The 23252-nt window shown below is 35.3% G+C and overlaps 1 protein-coding gene across 2 annotated transcripts in view; it reads right to left on the reverse strand.

Annotated features, from left to right (window-relative positions):
* Nucleotides 1-23252, reverse strand: part of SHOC1 (shortage in chiasmata 1) — an 88186-nt gene that overhangs the window by 29474 nt on the left and 35460 nt on the right. For both annotated transcript variants that reach the window (XM_010335962.3, XM_010335963.3), the window contains 5 exons: nucleotides 20643-20737; nucleotides 17049-17288; nucleotides 9541-9957; nucleotides 5768-5887; nucleotides 4681-4857 (listed from right to left, as the gene is read on the reverse strand). In XM_010335962.3, the coding sequence (XP_010334264.3) occupies nucleotides 4681-4857; nucleotides 5768-5887; nucleotides 9541-9957; nucleotides 17049-17288; nucleotides 20643-20737 (1049 nt within the window). The remainder of the gene's footprint in view (nucleotides 1-4680; nucleotides 4858-5767; nucleotides 5888-9540; nucleotides 9958-17048; nucleotides 17289-20642; nucleotides 20738-23252) is intronic.

Genomic DNA, 23252 nt, shown 5'->3' on the forward strand with positions numbered 1-23252 from the left:
ATTACAGTTTCAGAATATGTATCAGAATCTGCCTACTAATGGGAGCTACCATTTATTATTGAGAGCTTACTATATGCCAGGCTGTACATAAGCTGGCTATTTCATTGAATCCATAACAGTAATCCTATCAGACAAGTTTATGATGATAGAAATTTTATGAATGAGGAAATAGTATTAATGAGGTTAAGTAACTGCCCAAGGTCAGTTAGTGAGTAAATGGTAGAGCTGTCATTCAAACTCAGACAGCTAACCTTAGAATTCATGTCCCTGTTGCTTCCAAAGAATATTCACTTATTTCTACTCCTATTGGGAAAAACAGTCAATGATTCCCAGTTATGAAACAAGATAAAAATAAATTCATAACTTACCAACTGATTAAAAGTAGAAGATTATAACATGAAGATATACTCTGAAATGGAGGTAGACACATAGGGATATTCATTCAAAGGTATAACTCAAACAAGGGATAAACTCACAGGGAAAGGCCAATTGCCTAACTGTGTTCCATGTAGTTCCAGAGCTCTTTTGGATGATAGGCTGGATTTTTCTGCATATAAAAGTGAGACCAAGAAGATGGTATTCTAGACCCCCTACCCCAATTTAACCAGAGAAGCTCTACTTTTTTCTTTTTCATATATTGGGATCTCATGAAATATTTATTTGAACAAAGAATGCTGCTAAAAAGTTTGCAAATTGATGATATATTCAGTGAAGATCAAATATGTGGTAGGGAATTAAGAGGCAATAGGAAAGCCAATTATGGGTAATATATTCAGCCCCTAGAAGGACTTGTGGGAACAAGTTAATGATGACCTGTAAGAGACGAGAACAGGGCAGAGAAAACATATGTGGGGAACTGGAAATGTAAAAAATGCTTGGAAAATGGAGTACAGACTCGGAAACTAGATGTGGGAAATGGTCTGACTTCTTTAAATCTAGGTTTACTTAATCGTTACTCGTAGGCTTAGTTTATCTCAATTTTGGGGCTAAAAAAAGAATATTAAGTATAACAACTATTGACTTGATTGGGATTAATGCAATATTGTTCCAGTTGGATACCGAAAACCATGTCCTCCCCTTTTTTTTTGAGACGGAGTTTTGCTCTTGTTACCCAGGCTGGAGTGCAATGGCGCGATCTCAGCTTCACTGCAACCTCCGCCTCCTGGGTTCAGGCAATTCTCCTGCCTCAGCCTCCTGAGCTGCTGTCACATGCCACCATGCCCAGCTAATTTTTTGTATTTTTAGTAGAGACGGGGTTTCACCATGTTGACCAGGATGGTCTCGATCTCTAGACCTCATGATCCACCTGTCTCGGCCTCCCAAAGTGCTGGGATTACAGGCTTGAGCCACCGCGCCCGGCCCCATGTCCCTTTTTTAATCATCTATTATACTTCATAAATACTTATGCCTGTATATTTTATAATAATCATCATTCTTCTCAATGATGTTCAAAGCCTTAAGAAGCTCAACCCATATTCAACCAATTTAAAACCTGAGATTTACAGGACTGAAACTATATCCAGAAGACCTAAGTTTTTATTTTTTTGAAGTCTTGTCTTCTTTCATAAAGGCCAGTTTGCTGACAATTGTTCTTTTCTATCCAGTATAATTATTAACAGAATGCCAGCTCCCCAAAGTATTGATCTTGATGCTCTTTCTGTGGCTCAGGTATTTCAAGTAGTAAACTATGGATTAAAACCTTCCTCTCAGATCAAATACTACCGTGACCTCAAGGTTTTGGTGACTAAAATGCTGCTGCCCACAAAGACTGGGCACTCTATTTGGAAGAAGATTAAATTCAACTTTCTTTTCATTTATAAAAGAGAGTTAACCTTTAAAAAATATATAGGACATCTAAGTTTAATGAATATAGAAAATAGACTTTAGAAATAAATTAAGTAGGTTCCAGGTAAGATGGAGTAAGCACACTTCACCCTGTCTCTTCCATTGAATACAAAGATAAACACAAAATAGAATACATGAAAACTCTAAAATGTAAATGGTAGCAAGTGGACTGGAGGAGATCAGATTTCAAAATGCCACCAAACAAGTGATGAGTTTCCTTTTTTTTTTTTTTCCACTTCTGGTATTTACTAGCCTAAACTAAAGCAGACCAAGGCCCAGAAGTACATACCACCATGTGGACAGAAAGAGCTCCAAAAGAAGTCCTCATTTTGTCTAGTATAGAAAACTAGGTTGATGTTTTTTGTTTTCAGAATTTTCAAAAAGTTACTCATCATCTTTTCATTTGTATTATTTATGTCAAGAAATCTCATGTCACCCTTATCTTTGTTTCCTGTATGTAGCATGTCTTTTTGTTCCTCTGGCTCCTCCTACAGTTCTTTTTTGTTATTGGTTTTGAGTAATTTGATTATGTGGACCTTGTTTTAGCATTCTTCATGCCTCTTGTACTTAGTGTTCATTGAGACTTTTTGCATCTGTGGGTTTGTAATTTTCATTAAGTTTAGAAAGATTTCAGTCATTATTTCTTCAAATATTTTTTTCCATTTACTCTCTTTTCTCCTCTCTTTTGAGAACACTAATTACCAAAATGTTAGGCTACTTTAAGTTGTTCCACAGCTTACTGATGCTCTTTTATTTATTTTTCATTTTTTCATGCTTTACAGTTTTTGTAGAGTTAATAGTTTCTATTGCTATGCTTTCAAGTTAACGAATTTTTTTCTTCTGCAATATTTAATCTGCTGAGTTTTTTTTTTTGTTGTTGTTGTTTTTTTGAGACGGAGTTTCGCTCTTGTTACCCAGGCTGGAGTGCAATGGCGCGATCTCGGCTCACCACAACCTCCGCCTCCTGGGTTCAGGCAATTCTCCTGCCTCAGCCTCCTAAGTAGCTGGGATTACAGGCACGCGCCACCATGCCCAGCTAATTTTTTGTATTTTTAGAAGAGACGGGGTTTCACCATGTTGACCAGGATGGTCTCGATCTCTAGACCTTGTGATTCACCCACCTCGGCTTCCCAAAGTGCTGGGATTACAGGTTTGAGCCACCGCGCCCGGCCTTTAATCTGCTGTTAATCTCACCCACTATACCTTTCATCTCATGCATTGCAGTGTAGTCTCTAGAAGTTTGATCTAGATCTTTTTAAATGTCTCTAACTTTTCAAACATACAGAAAACAGTTATAAGAAGTTTCAGTGTCCTTTTCTGGTCATTCTAATGTCTTTGTTGATTCTGGGTTTGTTTTGATTGATTATTCTCATTATGGGTTGTATTGTCCTGCCTCTTTGTATACTTCATGATCTTATTGGATGCCAGACATTGTGACTGTTACCTTGTTGGGCATTCTTGTATTCATTTAAATCCTCCTGTGCTTTATGATGGGATGCAGCTATGTTTCTTGGAAATAGTTTGATCCTTGGGGGGTTGCTTTGTGATTTGTTAGGGAGGTTCAGAGCAGCACTAAGTCTAGGGATAATTATCCCCCACTACTGAGGCAAGATTTTTCTGAGTACTCTCCTTAATCCTCTATTAATTATGAGTTGTTCTAGTCTAGTTGGTGGGAACAGCTATTATTCCTGCCCTGTGTGAATGCAGCATACTAGGCCCTCTAGTCCTTTCAGATGGTTTGTTTCTCCAACTCCAAATAGTTTCCTCACATATATTCTTTGTTTGTTTGTTTTTGAGATGGAGTCTCGCTCTGTCGGCCAGGTTGGCATGCAGTGGCATGATCTCAGCTCACTGCAACCTCCGCATCCCGGGTTCAAGCAATTCTCCTGCCTCAGCCTCCCAAGTAGCTGGGATTGCAGGTGCATGCCACCACACCAGGCTAATTATTGTATTTTTAGTAGAGATGGGGTTTCACCATGTTGGCCAGGCTGGTCTTGAATTCCTGACCTCAGGTGATCCACCTCCCAAAGTGCTAGGATTATAGGCATGAGTCACCATGCCTGACCACTTCACATATATTCTTTGATCAATCATCTGCTGAATACTCAAGGGACATCCTCTGCACAATTCTATACTTCCTGCGTGAAGCTTTCTGCTAACATTCTGTTTTGAACTCTTATCTGTCTTGGTATCCCTGGACTCTCACCTGTTTCTTGAACTCAGATTGTCCACCAGGCTCTGCCTCAGGTAACTTTCCCTACACCATGGCCTGACAATTCTTTCAAGGCAGTTAGCTAGGGTAATAGTAGGGCTCATTTCACTCATTTCCCTTCTCTCAAGAACCACTGTTTTTCATTGCCTGATGTCCAGGGCCTTTAAAAACCGGTTTCATGTATTTTGTCTTTGTCTTTTTGTTGGTTTTTTTTTTTTTTGGTAGGAGGTCAAATCTAGTCCCTGTTACTCCACCTTGGCAGAAAGACAAAGTCTACGATTGATTTTAATTAATCTAGTTTTTGACCTCCTTTTCTGGGAGCAGACTGAGTGGTTCAGATGCGGACAACACTAAAGTTAATTTAGTTTCTGCAATAGGAATCTGTCAAGTGATACATGTCCATTAGGAGCTTCACTGAGAAGCAATGCCAGGTGATATTTCTCACCTTTTTCTCTACTTAGCTAATCCTTCAGTATTGGTTTGGCTGGGTATCATAAGCTGAATTACAGTCATGATATAATCTATGACTAATTTCTGAATCTTCTATATTCAATTTTTACTAATTTGATACAATAATTTCTAAATATATCTTTTCAAATAATGTGACTTTTATTTGCACTCACCTTGGTAAACAGCATCACTTACTACTTTTTCTTGTTCCTTTAATAGAAACCTTGTTTGGTCAAAAATAACAGTGGCAAATTTCCAATTAGCAGTAGGGAGAGTACAGAAGAATACAAGGTTTTTTAAGATAGGAGAAGCTGCTGCTTCAAGGAGGCAAAATGCTTGGCACTGGCTATCTGCAAAATTAAAAGCAGTAATGGCAGAGTTTTAATAAAGATGGTATGCTCTTTTTGATAAACCAATTAAATATGTTATTTTGTGGAAATCTGAACTTCTATCTGAATTATTTTCTGAGTTAAAAATCATGAGACTATATAAAATCTTATTTTAATATATTTATTCTACATAGACTAATTTAAAAACTCATGGAATTATATAATTTTATGGCCATATTATTTGAGAGGGCTTATTCCATAAATAACTTGATATGGCAAATATAAAGACCCATATAAAGAGAACTGCATTTTTTAATTTGCCCTTCTCCATTATTAGCACACAATCTTAAGCCAAACAATGAAAAATTGTTTCCAGTTTTCTCGAGAATATCATTAACAATTTGCATAATCATGTAGAGACCAAAAGAATGAAAAGATGAGAACCTGGGTCATATTTCCTTATTGATTTTAATAATGAACTTGATGTTCTAAGCAGGCTGTTCTTTAGGAGTTGAAGAATATTCTTCTTTACAGCATAACAAAAAAATCAATATAGGAATCAATAGTAACTTATTTACATCCCTCTGATAGTGGGTAAGAGAACACAGAGAGCATGATTAGCAGTTCATTTTCCAGACTGGGTGGAAGAGTCCAAGGAGGTACAGTTGTTCTCAGATTGATATAGGGAAGCAGCAGTAGTTTAAATTAAAGAAGAAATAAAACTGAATGGCTTGGGTAGGGCAATGGGGGAGGGAGAGGCAGTGGACTGGGCATTCCAGGTTGGAATATAACTTGAAAGTAGGAGTGGAATGAAGAAATATCCGAAACAAGTGAAGAAAATGACATGGAAAAATGCAGTATGTCCTAGCTATCTAGGAAAGAGCTTTCAAACTAAGCAAATATGAACGCATTTTAAAAGCATATTCCATACCTGATGCTTGAATTTCAATGACATTATATGTTCCCCTTTCCTGATTTATTTCCTCTAGGGTTTTATTAATATGAACTATAGGACTTTCTTCTTGAAGAGTCAAAGAACATTCTTCTTTATCTTGAAATTCCAATAAGAAAAATAAATTTGTGTTGTACAAGAGAAACTTAGTGTTGTTTTACATTAATTTTTTTCTAAAATATCACAATTGTTAAATTTCTTCATTGAAACACACCAGTATTAAAGTGAACAACTATTCAGATCAGTGGACCTAACACTGCTAGGTAGGAAGATGAATGGTAAAAATGGAAAAACCTTTGGTATCAGATCAGTATTTCAAGCTCAGTTCTGACTCAGTTTCCTCATATGTAAACTATGGATACATATATCTGATTTAAACACCCAAGTATAGCTTCTGACACAGAAGGTATGTACCGTTCCCCTTAATTTCTCTGTGACTTTCCACATACCCTTCCTTCTACTACTAATCCTCTTCTCTGCCCCAAACCTTCCCTATTTCCATCTTTTTTTCTTTAACTAGGCCAATTCTTTTTCTTTTCTTTTCTTCTTAAGATAGGTTCTCCCTTTGTTGCCCAGGCTGGAGTGTCATTGGTATGATCAGGGCTCACTGCAGCCTCAACCTCTTGGGTTCAAGCAATCCTCCACCTCAGCCTCCCAAGTAGCTGGGAACACAGGCATGTACCACCATCCTGGGCTAATTTATTTTTAAAATTTATTATTATTAGTTTTGGTAGAGATAGGGTCCCCTATGTTGTCCAGGCTGGTCTCAAAATCCTGGGCTCAAGGGATCTGCCTACCCAAAGTGCTAGGATTACAGGCTTGAGCTGCTATGCCTGACCTAGGCCTGTTCTTACTACTGCACCGTGCAGGTCTCAGGCATCTTCTATAAAAAGTCATATGTAACTGCCCACCCGACTTCCAGGCCAGCAAAGGCCTCCCCCTTTTGTTTCTTTAGCACTCTGAAGATTTCTTTCCTGGTACTTGCCACATTGTATTGAAATGATCTATCTGCATATCTGACCTACTCTATCACACTGTGAACTTCTCAAGGTCAGCAACAGCATCACATTTATCTCTAATATGTAATTTAGTGCCAGGCACAAAGTGTCGAATAAAATGTTAGTTTTCTTTCTTTCTTAGGTATTATAGAGGATTTCTTCTTTCCTAGGTATTATAGAGGATTTACACACAAACACAGATACACATAGAAGTCTAGTTATTTTAACTATACAGTAGTATCATTTATCAGTAATATGATTACAAAATAATTCCACATTAACACATTACCATCTTTAAATACATGGTTAAAAATATAATAATGGGCTATATTCTAAACTAGATTAATAATGCTACTTTCATGTAATACTTTCAATTAACCATAATTAGAATAAATCTGATCAAATAATATTAATTATTAAAATTTTTGAGGGGGCCTAAGAATTTACATTACTTGCTTGCCCCTGAATTAACTGTAAAATAAGACAAAAAGTAAAATATACACGAAAATATTACCTCTATTACTATTAAAGGCTAAGTTGGGAAATAGAACTTAGTCTGAGAGTCAAATGAGCTTGCTAACTAAACACCAGAATTAGACAGAGTTATCAACCCAGTCCTAGGGTATGCTGGACTGAGACAGGATACCCCACTGGGTCCAGGGAGGGCAGGGGAGGGCAGGGATACTGCCCAGGAAAGAGTCATGACATAGAAAAACCAAGGAGAACTCCTGTTCTTCCTGGGAAACTCATTCCCACAGCTTATGTCCAATTTATTATTTTGACTTTACAATTCAGATGATTCTTTCCATCCCCTCTGGAGAGATGTATAAAAGGGCAAAGAGGCCAGGAACATAACACTTAATTGAGGAAACATCAGGAGTACAGAAGCATTCCCCCATAACATTAATGTTCTTTAATTGTTTAGTGAATGAATGGCTAATTTTTTAAATAAGAAAAGATAAAAACATTCCTTTTTATATTTTCCTCCTTTCTTGCTGCTTTCTCTCATTTTCTGTTGATAATATACCCTATTGTAAGTCATTATCGCCACTACGGCAACCAGAAAGATGTCAGTGTTAATTTTGGGGTAGATTTCTTTTTTGCACCAAATATAAATAGAATCAGAAAACATGAACAAATCTGAGAATAACAAATCTTTGAAAAGTTCCTATTTTTGTATCACATTTATAAAATAATCATTTACATATTCTTCATTTACATGCAGAAGTGATGCTTTAATTATGGTGCAAATATTGGTTAGAAAAAGCTCAGTTACATACAGAATTGTCATCTGGCCAACTAAGCTATAAGGTGGCCAAACTATTACATAAAAAGAAACTTTAAGGTGAATATGTAGAAATATAAAAGATAACAAAATTCTGAAATCTTTAACTATTCTGCATTTTTACCATGAAAAATGCACTGATTGACACAGTAATATTACTTTTTTAAAAAAATGACAGCTCACCTTAACCTCAACTCCTGGGCTCAAGACATATCTGCCCACCTCGGCCTCTTGATCTGGGATGACATGTGTGTGCCACCACACTGGGCTAATTTTAGAGATGGGGTGTCATTATGTTGCTCAGGCGGGTCTCAAACTCTTGGCCTCAAACAATCCTCCTACCTCAGCATCCCAAAGTTCTGGGATTAGAGGTGTGAGCCACCTTGCCCAACCCCAGTAATATTACTTTAAGCAGATTTATAAAAGGCTGTCACATCTTTTAGAAAAATAAGTATAACCATCATGACATTAAGAACTGAAGATCTTGTGTCTATGAATAGTATATGAGACAGTAAGATCTAACTATCTCTAAGTCACATAAGTATTTTTGTATTATTTAACTGTGAAATGGGGTAATAGTACCTACTTTGATTCCTCGACAATGTTTCTAAACAGATCAAATATGACAGTAGATGTGAAAGTGCTTTATAAAGCATAAATATACCTTTATTTATGATAATATTATTATCCTTATGAAGAAAGAATAGGATTTATCAAACAAGTTGATCATTAGAAAATATTTCTGGTATTTCTGAATGTAACAATATATAAATATTGGAAGTTTCCAGTGTCCCTGGACATTAGGTTGAACTAGTATGTACTGAATTTTAGGAATAAACAATAGTAGTCAATGAACAAATAAATATTGTTGTGTTTATTTCATCAGGGTAACCAATGTCAGACTTACTCTGAAATGCCTATTTTCTTTTTATGAGAAGTAAAATGATATGACACATTATATTTCCTTTGATGTGGCTATAAGCAGTGAATCTTAAGACAATTACAACTCAAACAAAACTGTTAGATAATGTTAGAAAGAGTAATACACAATTAAGTGGGCAGAGAAAGTTTTCTTTCAAGTAGACATTAAAATTTAAGTTAAAATACTGAAATAAGACTTACAGCTAAAAGAGAAAAAAGAATGGCAGAACTGACCAACAAAAGTTAGAAATACTATGAATTTGTAAGGCCCTGTTGTAGAAAGCAAGTTTTACAAATAGTGGCTTTTGTTACAAATTCAAATGCACTTTTAGATTTTTTGAGAAATACGTATCTATTTCTAAATTATGCCTATATATCCATAAACTATCTGTATACAAGAAGTCTCAAGAATCAATGACATTTTCCTTAACTATGAAAAATAATATAATTTTACCTAGAAGAGCTTTATTTCCTTTTCTTTTATAATAAATTATGTGTTTAGTCCTGAGACTACCATATCTATGGCAAAATATTATTAAATTACCTACCATGTTTTTCATCACTGTTTGTGACTTCAGTCTCTGAGGTGCAAGTCTTATACTTATTTCGCAGCATAATAAAGTCGTTCAAAAGGTCTAAATCATTCTCTTGTTTTTTACCATGTTCAAAAGATGCTTTTTTAGTTATTGAAGAGGAAGATGATTTAATAGATGGTCCTATGCAGTGAAGTTCAAAGTGATCTTTATCTTCTGTCTTTTGGATTGTTCTATTTACTGATTCTTGGTCATTTGTTGGTTTTTCCCCTTTTACTGGTCTTTTATCAGAGAAATATTCATCAGAAAAACATAGATCTAGTACTTCTTTTGCCAGAGGTAGACTCTTTTGTGGAAGTGATAAATGATCATTTGCAGATTTTTCATCAGTAAGTGCAATAGGTGAAGAATGACTTTTAAGTTCTAGACATGCTGAAAACAGAAAATAAAAAATACACAAATAACCTCCACACCTAAATAAGTGTTCTATTAGGTATTCAAATAACTTAGTTGTGGTTTCTTCTTAATGTAATTTGATCTTTAGGAGTACCTTGTTTACTGCTTTGAAAATCAATTTTTAGTCTAAATGAAATAAATTTTTAAAAAGAATCAAAACTTAGCACCCTTTTTCTTATTACAGGAGCTAGTAGTTTACCAAGCAAAGAAATTCCAGTAAAGGCCTTTTGCTGATAGGCTTATGAGTCATAGCCTTTGAGGTAACAGTTACTCTATGGGTCAAATACTTATCAGGCAAGCCACAACAGAAAAAAATACTTGCAATACATATAACTGACAGAGGACTGTATCCAAAATACATAAAGAACTCTTGAAACTCTATATTTAAAAAGGAACCCAATTAAAAATTTGGCAAAAGACTTGAACAATAGTTCATATAAGATATGCATATTCCACAAAATAGATTAATCTTGAAAACATGCTAAGTGAAAGAAGTGTCACAAAAGGCCATATATTGTATGATTCCATTTATATAAAATGTCCAGAAAAGGCAAATCTACATATAGAGAACAGTGGTTCCAGAGCTGAGTAAAACGGAGAGTCACAACTAATAAGTACAGGATTTCTTTTTGGAGTGATAAAAGTTTTCTGAAATGGTTTGTGGTAATGATTGCACAACTCTGAGATTATACTAAAAGCCATGGAATGGTGTACTTTAAATGAGTCACTTGTACAGTATGTGAAATATATCTTGACAAAGCTGTTTCAGGAATACCTCAGAGATATTATGGGTTCAGCTTTTCCTTTGCATTCACAACTTGGCTGTTTGTTGCAAGAGACCTAGCTTTTCACCTAGGTCGACTCTCAACATGCCTTTCTTAATCATTTCTAGCCTTTGATTTAAAGTGAGAGTTGTGCAACTCTTCCTTTCACATGAAGACTTACAGGCCACTGTATGGTTATTAATTGGCCTAATTTTAACATCGTTGTAGAGGGGCCCGAAGAAAGTGGCCCAAAGAAAGGGAGAGAGATGAGGGAACAGCCGGTAGTAGAGCAGTCAGAACACACACATTTATTAGTTCAATTCACTTTTTCATATGGGCAGGATGTATGGTACTCCAAAACAATTACAAAATTAAAATTAAGATAACTGATCACAGATAACTATACCAGATATAATAATAAGAAAAAAATCGGAAATATTGTGAGAATTACCAAAATGTGACAGAGACACAAAGTGAGCACATATTCTTCAAATATCCATATAATGTATTGAATTTATAAAACTACATGAAGTCTTTAATATGTAACTAATTTGAAATGAAAACATATTCATATTTTATATTTTTGATATCTAATAAGTTATGATGGTAATTGTAGAGTTGGAAATGTTGTTGGAAAATGACTGCCAAAGAATTGCTTGATGCAAGATTGCCACTAAGCTTCAATTTGTAAAAAAGACTATTATCTGTTAAGCACAATAAAATGAAGTACAATTAAACGAAATGTGCCTGTATTTTTAAAAATGATATACAAATGGCCAATGAACATGTAATTAGATGCCCAACATCATCAGTCAGGAGGGAAACAGAATTAAAACCAAAATGAAATACCACAACACACCCATTAGAATGATTAAAACTTAAAACACTGCCAATACCAAGTGTTAGCAAAGATATAGAGTAACTGGATCTTTCACCCATTGCTGGTGAAAATGTGCAATGGCAGAATTACTTTGGGTAGCAATTTAGTAGTTTCTTACAAAAGTCAATATATACATAAGACTCAGCAATTCAACTCCTAGATATTCACTCAAGAAAAACGATAAGGTGTTGGCCTGGCACAGTGGCTCACACCTGTAATCCCAGTACTTTGGGTGGCCCAGATGGGAGGATCACCTGAGGCCAAGAGATTGAGATCAGCCTGGTCAACATAGCGAGATTAAAGTTAATCTCTAATTAACTTAAAAAATAAAAATAAAAACTTACAGAGAGAAATGATAACATCATCCACAAAAAGACTTGTACAATAATATTCATAACTTTTATTCACAATAATAAGAAACTGGGGAAAAATCCAGAGGAATTGATAAACAAACTGTGGCATAGCCATACAATGCAAAATTCCTTAGCAATAAAAAGAAATGAATTAGTGATACACACAATATCATGAATGTATCTCAGAAATGTTATGCTGAGTGGAAGAGGGCAGACACAAAAGAACTTACACTATTTGATTCCATAGGTGAAATCCTAGGACAGGGGAAACATATAATACATAGTGATAGAAAGTAGACCAGTGGTTGTCAAGGACCAGGGGGTAGGTTAGTGAGGAGGAGAGGTGGGATAGAGGAGAATGTCTGCAAAGGGGCATAAAGAAATATTTTTATGGTAGAAATAACTCTGTATCTTAATTATAGTGGTAGTTTCACAGGCATATATGCTTTTCAAAATTCATCAAACTGTGCAGTTAAAATAGGTGCAGTCTTCCTGGACTGGCAACATTTGTGCATATTGCCATGTATCAATGGCAAAAGAGTAATGTATCCTGGGGACAATGAAATCTTCACATTTGGAGCCTTCCTAGGTTCCATCAAAAGCACCTCTTTCTTTGGCTAATATGTGTCCTTTCCCTTAATAAACCATATGTGTGAGTACAATACAAACAAAACAGGTACAGTTTTATTTTATGTAAATTATACCTCATAAAATTGATTTGGGAAAAAAATGCCTGTAGGGCCAACTAAATAATGTAAATTAGTAAAATGTATGGCTACTGTTTAAATCACAATCTTTGTTTGTGTAGATGAACTTTGTATTATTCCAAAATGTAGTTTATAATTTTATTTTTGTTTTTGCTTTTATTAGAGATATTGGCATAAGAAACATTTTATTTTCCTCTAAATGTAAGACAAAAATGTCAAATGTCAAGTAGCAACAGGCTTTGATTTGCAAGTCCTGGAAACTGTGGTGGGCTGGAGAGTTCTTGGTCTGTTTAAAGTGGTAAGCTGCTAATGGTTCCAGCCAATTGTTGCCATATCAGAATCTGAGTCCAGTTTTTAAAATTTTAAAGATAAACTCAAAATACATATTATATATGTAAAATCTCCCAAATTTTAAATGTTGGTAATTGGCCAGGCATGATGGCTCATGCCTGTAATCACTTCAGAGGTCAAGAGTTCAAGACCAGCCTGGCCAACATGGTGAAATCTCATCTCTACTAAAAATACAAAAATTAGTCAGGCATGATAGTGCGTACCTGTAGTCCCAGCTACTCAAGAAGCTGAGACAGGAGAATTGCTTGAACCCAGGAGGCGGAGGTTGCAGTGAGCCAAGATAGTGCCAGCCTGGGTGACAGAGAAAGACTCTGTCTCAAAAAAAAAGTTGTTAACTAATTAAAATACTATATGAGTCAATAATATGTGGGCTGAATAGGATCCAAGTGCCACTTTTCAGATATTCTCTAGTAGTAATCTAGTATGTCTAGCAGGTGAAAAGAAACTGTTTATTATTTCAGTTTTTTTCATTATTTCCCTTTATTATTCTCTCTTTAACCACCCCTACTTGACCATTTGGCATGGATTCCAGATATAGTTATTGCTTCTTAAACTTCAGAATTATATTGCTATACATTTAACTATAGTGTTAAACATTCATTTTTTTACAAATTGAAGTTCTGTGGCAATCTTGCATCAAGTCTATTGCTGCTATTTTCCAACAGCATTTTTAACTTTAGAATTATCATAACTTATTGGATATCAAGAATATCAAATATGAATGATGTGTTTTATTTTAATCTCAAATTAGTTACATATTATAGTAAAGACTTTACATAGTTTTATATATTTAATATATTATATGGATATTTGAAGACCTCATAAAATCTTCTCCCTTTTCTTTTGTCTACTAACCTGATGTGATCTTATTTAACATTCTTATTCCACCATGGGTACCATCTAGGCCTGAGATGGACTGGTGTGCATTTGCTTGATATAGTCTGTTTATCTGTTCTCTTTCCTAGCCATCTAAACGTCTCTGTCTTCTGTCTTTTTTTAAAATTTATTTTACATTGCTTCTTGTTCTTTTTATAAGGAATATTCAAGAAGTAAGAAAGCAGATTTTCCTAGGTTACCTTTGAACCTGGAATTTGTGTTACCACTTTCATTACATTACTAGTAAGCCACAGGAGTACACTATAGAAATGAGTGGAAAAAGAGACAGGGATATGACAGTTAATTGTCTATCATGTATTTATCTCAAGGAACACTCATACATCTGTTACATATTTTGGTATTTGCTACTTGTAGGTTTTTTTGTGATTAAAAATATAATTTGAACTTTTATTTTAGATTTAGGAGTACATGGGCAGGTTTGTTACCTGGGTATATAGGGTGATGCTGAGGTTTGGGCTATGATTGATCCCATCACCCAGGTACTGAGCATAGTACTCAATAGTTCTTCAACCCTTTCCCCCACTTCCTTCCTCTAGTAGCCCCAGTTTCTATTGTTACCATCTTTATGTCTATGGGTACTCAATGTTTAGCTCCCTCTAGAACATGCAGTATTTGGTTTTCCATTCCTGCATTAATTCACTTAAGTTCATGGCCTCAAGCAGCATCCATGTCACTCCAAAGGACATGATTTCATTATTTTTTATGACTGTGTACTATTCCATGGTGTGTATGTACCACATTTTCTTTATCCAATCCAGTGTTAATGGGCACCTAGGTTGATTTCATGTCTTTGCTATTGTGAATAGTACTGCAATGAACATATGGGTGAATATATGAGGTGAATATATGAGGAAAGACCTCTAGGAGGAGAACCACAAAACACTGCTGAGAGAAATCACAGATGAAACAAATAAATGGAAAAACATTACATGCTTATGGACTGGAAGAATCAATATAGTTAAAATGGCTTTACTACCCAAAGCAATATACAGATTCAACACTATTCCTATTAAACTACCAACATGATTTTCCACAGACCTAGGAAAAACTATTTTAAAGTTCATATGGAACCAAAAAAGAACCTGAGTAGCCAAAACAATCCTAAGCAAAAAAGAATAAAGCCAGAGGCATCACATTACCTGATTCCAACTATACCATAGGGCTACGGTAACCAAAATGGCATGGTACTGATACAAAAACAGACACAGGACTAATGGGACAGAATAGAAAACCTAGAAATAAAGTCACACACCTACAACCATCAGATCTTCAACAAAGTTGACAAAAATAAGCAAGGGGGAAAGAACTCCCTACTCAATAAATGGTGCTGGGATAGCTGGCTAGCCATATACAGAAAAATAAAACTGGATCCCTACCTTTCACCATATATAAAAATTAACTCAAGAAGGATTAAAGATTTAAATGTGAGAACTTAAACTGTAAGAATTCTAAAGGAAACACCCTTCTGGACATCAGCCTTGGGAAAGAATTTATGACTAAGTCCTCAAAAGCAATTGCAACAAAAACAAAAATTGCCAGGTGGGATCTAATTAAACTAAAGAGCTTCTGCACAGCAAAAGAAACTATCAACAGAGTAAACAGACAATCTACAGAATGGGAGAGATTAATCACAAACTATGCATCCGACTAAGGTCTAATATCCAGAATCTACAAGGAATTTAAACAATTGAACAAGCCAAAAACAACCCCATTAAAAAACGGGCAAAAGACATGAACAGACACTTCTCAAAAGAAGACTTACAAGCGGCCAACAAACATATGAAAAAAGTGCTCAATGTCACTATCAGAGCAATGCAAATCAAAACCACAATGAGTTACCATTTCATACCATTCAGAATGGCTACTATTAAAAATTCAAAAAACAATAGATGCTGGTAAGGCTGTGGAGAAAAGAGAACACTTATACACTGGTGGTAGGGAATGTAAATTAGTTCAGCCACTGTGGAAACAGTTTGGAGATTTATCAAAGAACTTAAAACAGAACTATGTTCGATCCAGCAATCCCATTACTGTGTATATGTTTAAAAATATATTGTTCTGTCTTCTGTCTTTGAAACATGCCTTGCTGATAACATTTCTTATTCAGATTCCTTAACTCCTTAGACCAGTCTCCCAACATAGATAGTAATTTCTAAAATTTATTTTTAAATATGTTTATTATTCTATAATAAACTATAAACACTCCCAAATCTGGCCGGGAACAGTAGCTCATGCCTGTAATCCCAGCATTTTGGGAGGCGTAGGCAAGCAGATCACTTGAGATCAGGAGTTTGAGACCAGCCTGGCTAACATGGTGAAACCCTTTCTCTACAAAAAATACAAAAATGAGCTGGGCGCAGTAGTGGACACTTGTTAATTCCAGCTACTCGGGAGGCTGAGGCAAGAGAATCACTTGAACCTGGGAGGCAGAGTTTGCAGTGAGATGAGATCATGCCACTGTGCTCCAGCCTGGGCAACAGAGTGAGACTGTCTCAGAAAACACACACACACACACACACACACACACACACTTCGTGCTATGTTTAATTTACTACTAATCTAATACCATATATAGCAACCAAAATAGCTCAAGACATAAACACTTAAAAGTCATTTTTGGCTTTTTAAGTTGTACAGTAAAAAATGAATTAGTAAACTTTTAAGTAACAAAGGAATATTCTCTATTGTTGAAGAGAGATATTACTGAATGCCAATGTTCAGCTGTTAGGTCAAAAAACAATGACGGCAAAATGCTGACCTGTGTCTAGACTGAGTGAACAGAAATTGCTAGCAATTTAATCATTTATAAAAGGAAACAAAATCACTTTAAATGAGAATAGCTAGAAATTTAAAAACTGAGACTATAGAATTTTAGGACATAATGAGATTGTAGGATTAGCTAGTCAAACTTCATCTTTTTTTTTTTTTTTTTTTTTTTTTTTTTTCAAGAAAATGGGACCTACAGAAATTCAAAGTCATAAATTCTGGCAGCGCCAGGGCCTATATGGAATGCTGAACCTAGTGATTTTCCCAATTACCTAGAGGAAATCCAGAATCTAATATTTTCACATTCTGAAAATGTTTATATGACTAATATTTACTATTATGTACTTACATTCCAATTGAAATACTTTTGTAGGCAAAAACATCTCCATTTTAGTGTCATTAGAAGGTAGATCATCAAGACATAAATCCATATTCAGATGTTCCAAAGTTTGCACCATTTTTAGATTTAGTCCTGCTTGTTTCCACCACTCTCTGTTTACAGGATTAATAAGGCTTTCTTCTTTAACAGATAATATCTTTTTCAAATCGGTAACTGAATATTGGCTGCGGGGCTCTTGAATTCTTGGCACTTACAAAAAAATAGAAACAGTTAGACACAGTCTACAAAGCAAAAGAAACAAAACAAAATAAAAAGAATCACACTGGAATTTCTTTATAAAATGCATTTTCATGCATTAGGAAAAAAGTAAAACTTAAAGTTATATCTGGTATTTTTGTTTTCAAGATGCCAATATTTGTAAAAGTTCATGCTATTTTAGCAGTAGAAGTCACATAAAGGATTTATTCCACTCTTTGAAAATATCAAGAAGTTAAAATTATTCTAATATTTGATATGAGAAGGAACTCTTTTTTGTTTGACCTTTTAAATTACTAAATTAATATATTTGATTAACATTTTAAAGTAATATAAGCTTTATTAGAAATTCTAACTCATTATAATAAGTCTAAACAAGAAGACAAATTTTTTCAGCTTTTATTATGACTATATCATCTAAGATATTGTGGTATAGAGCTTACTGCCTCATTACTTTTTAGCCTAAATAGGGAGAAATCATAACATATGGAGGAACTGAAGTAGTACAACTACCTAACATTATTTAACTGCATTATAAACATCAACCTGAAAATAGGATTATAAATTTTGAAACCCTGATTTTGGAATGGTGCTTTTATAATGACAGTAATATTAAGAAGAAATCAAAACTTAAAATAAAAATACCAATATTAATAACAGTAATTACAAGTTACTAAAAACATCTGGCACTATGCTAAGCGCTTTGTTTATATGGATTATTCTTTTTTTTTTTTTTTTTTTTTTGAGATGGAGTTTCACTTGTTTCCCAGGCTGGAGTGCAGTGGTGCGAGCTCAGCTCATTGCAACATCTGCCTCCCGGGTTCAAGTATTTCTCCTGCCTCAGCCTCGTGAGTAGCTGAGATTACAGGCGCCCACCACATTGCCCAGCTAATTTTTTGCATTTTTAGTAGAGATGGGGTTTTACCATGTTGGGTAGGCTGGTCTCCAACTCCTGACCTGAGGCAATCCACATACCTCCACCTCCCAAAGTGCTGGGATTACAGGCATGAGCTACTATTCCTGGCCTATATGCATTATTCTTAATTAATCCCTAAATAATTCTATAAGATAGATAATAATTTTAAATAGCTTTATTAAAGTATAACTGACATGCAATAAACTACACATAGAGTGAAAAGTTTGATAAGTTTTGACATATTATACATTCATGAATCCATGACTACAGTCAAGGTAATGAATATGTCCATTCCCTTCAAAGTTTGCTCCTGCCTCTTCATACCTCTCTTTTAATCTTCCTCATCCTCCAGCCCCATCCCACTGTTCTGCTTCCTGCTACTATAAACTGCACTTTCTAGAATTTTATAAAAATGGAATTATACCATAAGAATTCTTTTTTTCTGGTTTCTTTTATTCCGCATAATTATTTTGAGATCATCTATGTTGTATGTATCAACAGTCCATTCCTTTTATTCAGATAGAAATAATTGTAGATTCACATGTAGTGGTAAGAAATAATACAAGGTGTCTTGTTCCCTCCTTTTTTTGTTTTCAAAGTATATTATACGATGTAACTGATAATTGCAATATATAATCTGATTTTGATGTCTAATGTTTCTGCTTTATCTCACTGGTGATCCCAATATATTTTATGATTTTTGTCTATTAGCATGTGTTTCTTTCAATTTTGTGGAAGGTCTTTGAACCTGAGTTGAAGTACATTCCTCAGGAAAAAAATTCCTCTAGAAAGGATTTATCTTTGTTTATGTGTTTGGGAGGCCTGTCTACCTGGGACCACTTTAAATTAAATCACCACTATTTTTTCAAATGATATAGGTGGTTTGAATTCAGACTGCAACCAGGCATCATGGCTGCCTTCTGGTTAGAAGTACTTAAGGGAAAGTTTTTTTCTTTTCCTTTCTTCCAGCTGCAAGGTAGAAATAGGCAAATTTATTTGGAGTTCCCTTCTATATGGTGGTTTATTTCTGTATGCTCTTATTTTAATGGTAGTTTGTTGAACTCCAAGTTTTATGTAGGGTTTCCCTATTAGACTCAACACGAAGGATACTTCTTGACTACGCTACATGTAGACCTCAAAACAGAAGTTCAAAGTTTCCTAGGTTTAATAGAGAGCTTGGAGGGAAAGCTAGCTTTGGCGCTTACTTGCTCCCCAGGATTCCCCAAAAACTTTGTTTTTGGCCTCCAAATGCAACTCAGTGATTCATTTACAAACAATTTTAAAAGAATACCTTATCCAAAGTTCCATTCCCGTAATGGAATAGTTCAGACACAGACAAGACTTTAAATTACTCAGGTAAATTTTGAATATACATGTAAAATGTACATTCACTTCAAAATTATTTTGTTAAACTATAAACAAGTTTTGCTAAAATGATTTTATTTATTTATTTTTGAGACGGAGTCTCGCCATGTTGCCCAGGCTGTAGTGCAGTGGCGATCTCAACTCCTGCAACTTCGACCTCTCTGGTTCAAGTGATTCTCCTGTCTCAGCCTCCAGAGTAGCTGCGACTGCAGGCGCATACCACCACACCAGATAATTTTTGTATTTTTAGTACAGAGGGGGTTTCAACATTTTGGCCAGGCTGGTCTCAAACACTTGACCTCACTTGATCCACCTGCGTTGGCCTCCCAAAGTGCTGGGATTACAGGCATGAGCCACAGTGCCCAGCCGTTTTTTTGTTTGTTTTTCTGTGTGTGTGTGTGTGTGTGTGTGTGTGTGTGTGTGTGTGTGTGTGTATGTGTTTTGTTTTGTTTTGTTGTTGTTGTTTGGTTGGTTGGTTTCTTTTTCTTTTCTTTTCTTTTTTTTTTTTTTTGAGACGGAGACTCGATACGTTGCCCAGGCTGGATTGCAATGGCCTGATCTCGGTTCACTGCAATCTCTACCTCCCAGGTTCAAGAGATTCTCTTGCCTCAGCCTCTCAAGTAGCTGGGACTACAGGCACGCCCCGCCATGCCCGGCTAATTTCCAGCCGTTGTTAAAATGTTTTTAAATGTCCGTTTTGGAAAGCTTGGGAAATGAAACATTTTAACTTTGGATGTGATTTTTTTTTTTTTAAACAACTCACGACCTTGGAAATAGAAATTACGTGTATGGGACTGTTTTGTGTACTACTTGTATTTCATTTCTTTTCTTTTCCTTCTCCCATGTGTAGGAATTATCCAGAAAATCAGCAGGATCCAGATCTTGTCATATACTTCTGTACCTAGCATAATGAACCTTATGGAAGATATCTTGATATTTTAACTTTAGGCTAAGTTACATATTCTGAGTTAAGAAATGGCCAAAGAAAAAGGATACCCCACATTTCTACTGGTTGAACCTTTTAACCTATACTTTCTATTTACCATTTAAAAGCAATTAATCTTTACCTGTAAGCAAAAATGAGTTCAAAGGGCTTCTACAGCTTTCTAATTGCCACATCATGTAGTATTTATTAGCTGATTCTTCAGCAGTGAGCAAATTACTGAAAAAAGGAGTTAAAGTTTAACACATTAATAATATTGAGTCTTTGGTATAATAAAATTTTGTTTTTAAAAAGTATTTTTAAAGTAATTTTTACACTAAAAATCAAGTGAAAAATTAACTTTATAAATGTGTAAACTGCAGTAGAGTTCCATAGACCAAATGTCAAATACAGTACTCATTTTCTCCATCCCTGGGAAGGGTTGGTAATTTGTAAACTCAATTGTTCCTAATTGACTATAAATTACTCCCACCTTTACCTCCCTCAGTGGCACCTGGAGCCAGAGAGGGCTAACACAGGAGGGTTTTAGCACTTCCCTGCATAAACTATGCTAGCACCAATCTTATACACCACCAAAAATAAAAATACAATCTAAGTAAAATTATCATGCTTACCATGAAAATAGCCACTTCATTTATTAAACAGGGAATCCGAACCTCGAAACCATCATTCTCAGCAAACTGACACAAGAACAGAAAATCAAACACCAAATGTTCTCACTCATAGGCAGGTGTTGAACAATGAGAACACATGGACACAGGGAGGGGAGCATTATACACTGGGGTCTGTGGGGGGGGCAATAGGGGAGGGACATCGGTGGGTGGGGAGTTGGGGAGGGATAACATGGGGAGAAATGCCACATACAGGTGATGGGAAGGAAGGCAGCAAACCACACTGCCATGTGTGTACCTATGCAACAATCTTACATGTTCTTCACATGTACCCCAAAACCTAAAATGCAATAAAAAAATGTCTAAATAAAAGATTGAAAGAAAATAGCAACTTCAACAAAAATTTTTACATAATTGCTGTCCCCAAGGCCCTTCCATATAGAAATTCTGGATCCTCTACTGGCTGAGGATCAGTACTATGAAAAAGTCCTTCTCTGGAGATGGCAGAGTCCTAAAGTTTAGTTCAAGACCGTCAATCTTGGTGGGTTTGTGAAGAAGTGATATGTGTTTGTGTGTGTTTAGGGGTACTGGGGACAGAAGGGAGGAAATACCCATGACAGTCAGTGTAAATTACAGCTTATCTGTAGCTATGAAGCTACTAGCCTTGGTAGGGGAAAGATTATTAATTCATAAACTCCTTAATTTGTGCCCTAAACCTCCTGCTAGCCTGAGTGAGAATTGATTGTATTCAGTTTCTTTGTTCATATGGAACATGTAAGAGCATGCTTATAATTAATGAGTACTAAGTACTGTCAGTTAAATTGACAGTCTAGGGCAGTGGAAAGCTAGGTTTTATGTCTAAGGCATCCAGTTTACCCACATAATAAAAAAATCTGGTCATGTGGTAGAAAATTTGAGAATATAGACAATTCTTGAATCTTACCAAGGTTTCTTTGACAACACCTCAGATGGTAAGCAGCTATTTCAAAGTGAAAGGAAGGGGTAATACTTAAAAGCCATGTCCAATATAGACATATATTTTCACTCTTAATGATGCTTTCTGAAGACATGTCTGAATTTGATACATTGTTTGTTCATAAAAATATTCACAAGTCGGCAGTCAGTAGGTTAATAAAATCTCATGCCATACAGACTTTTCTTTTTTAGCACATAAAATCTAGCATAGACTCTCACATGTCGTAGGCACTAAAAATATTGTTAACTGGGTATTATTTTCAGCCAAAGTGTTGTGTTCTGAAATAAAAATAATTGATACCTTAAAAATAAGTTAAAGCTATAACATTCCTTATTATTTTCCCTTCCTTTTCTAAAAAAAATTTAACACTTTTTCTCCTTGTATTTAGTTTTGCAGTTGAGGTATACAGTGGTTCCCCCTTATCCATGATTTCACTATACTCAGTCTCAGTTATCTGTGGTCAACCACAGTCCAAAATATTAAATAGAATATTCCATAAATAATTCATAAGTTTTAAATTGCACTGTTGCGAGCAGTGTGATGAAATTTCACGTCACCCTACACCATCTCACCCAGGATGTGAATCATCCCTTCACCCAGCATATCCACACTATATATACTCACTACCTGCCCATTTGTCACTTAGTAGTATTCTCAGTTACCAGATCGACTGTTGCAGAATCACAGTGCTTGTGTTCAAGTAATCCTTACTGAATTTAATAATTCAGTAATGTACAAGTGTAATGATGCTTGTATTTATTATGGTTGTTCTATTTTATTATTAGCTATTGCTGTTAATGTCTTACTATGCCTAATTTATAAATTAAATTTTAACATAGGTATGTATATATGAGAAAAAAAACCCAGTATCTATAGGGTTCGATAACATCTGCAGTTTCAGGCATCCATTTAGGGTCTTGGAAATTATTCCCCCTGGATAAGGGGGGAACTACTGTAAACTCATTTTTAAAATAGGGATTTTTAAGCTTTTACAGTCACCAAACCAATGGAAGTGATTTGTGTCTTGCTCATAAATGTAGTAGTAAGGGGACAACTTCTTTCAGTTGTTTCAAATAACTCTAAAACCATTAGCAATTTGAAAGCCTTTTTTGTTCTAACTTTGCCAAATCATTAGTTAAGATTTGTT

The sequence above is a fragment of the Saimiri boliviensis genome, chromosome 2 (genome assembly GCF_048565385.1).
Source record: "Saimiri boliviensis isolate mSaiBol1 chromosome 2, mSaiBol1.pri, whole genome shotgun sequence".
Lineage (NCBI taxonomy): Eukaryota > Metazoa > Chordata > Mammalia > Primates > Cebidae > Saimiri > Saimiri boliviensis.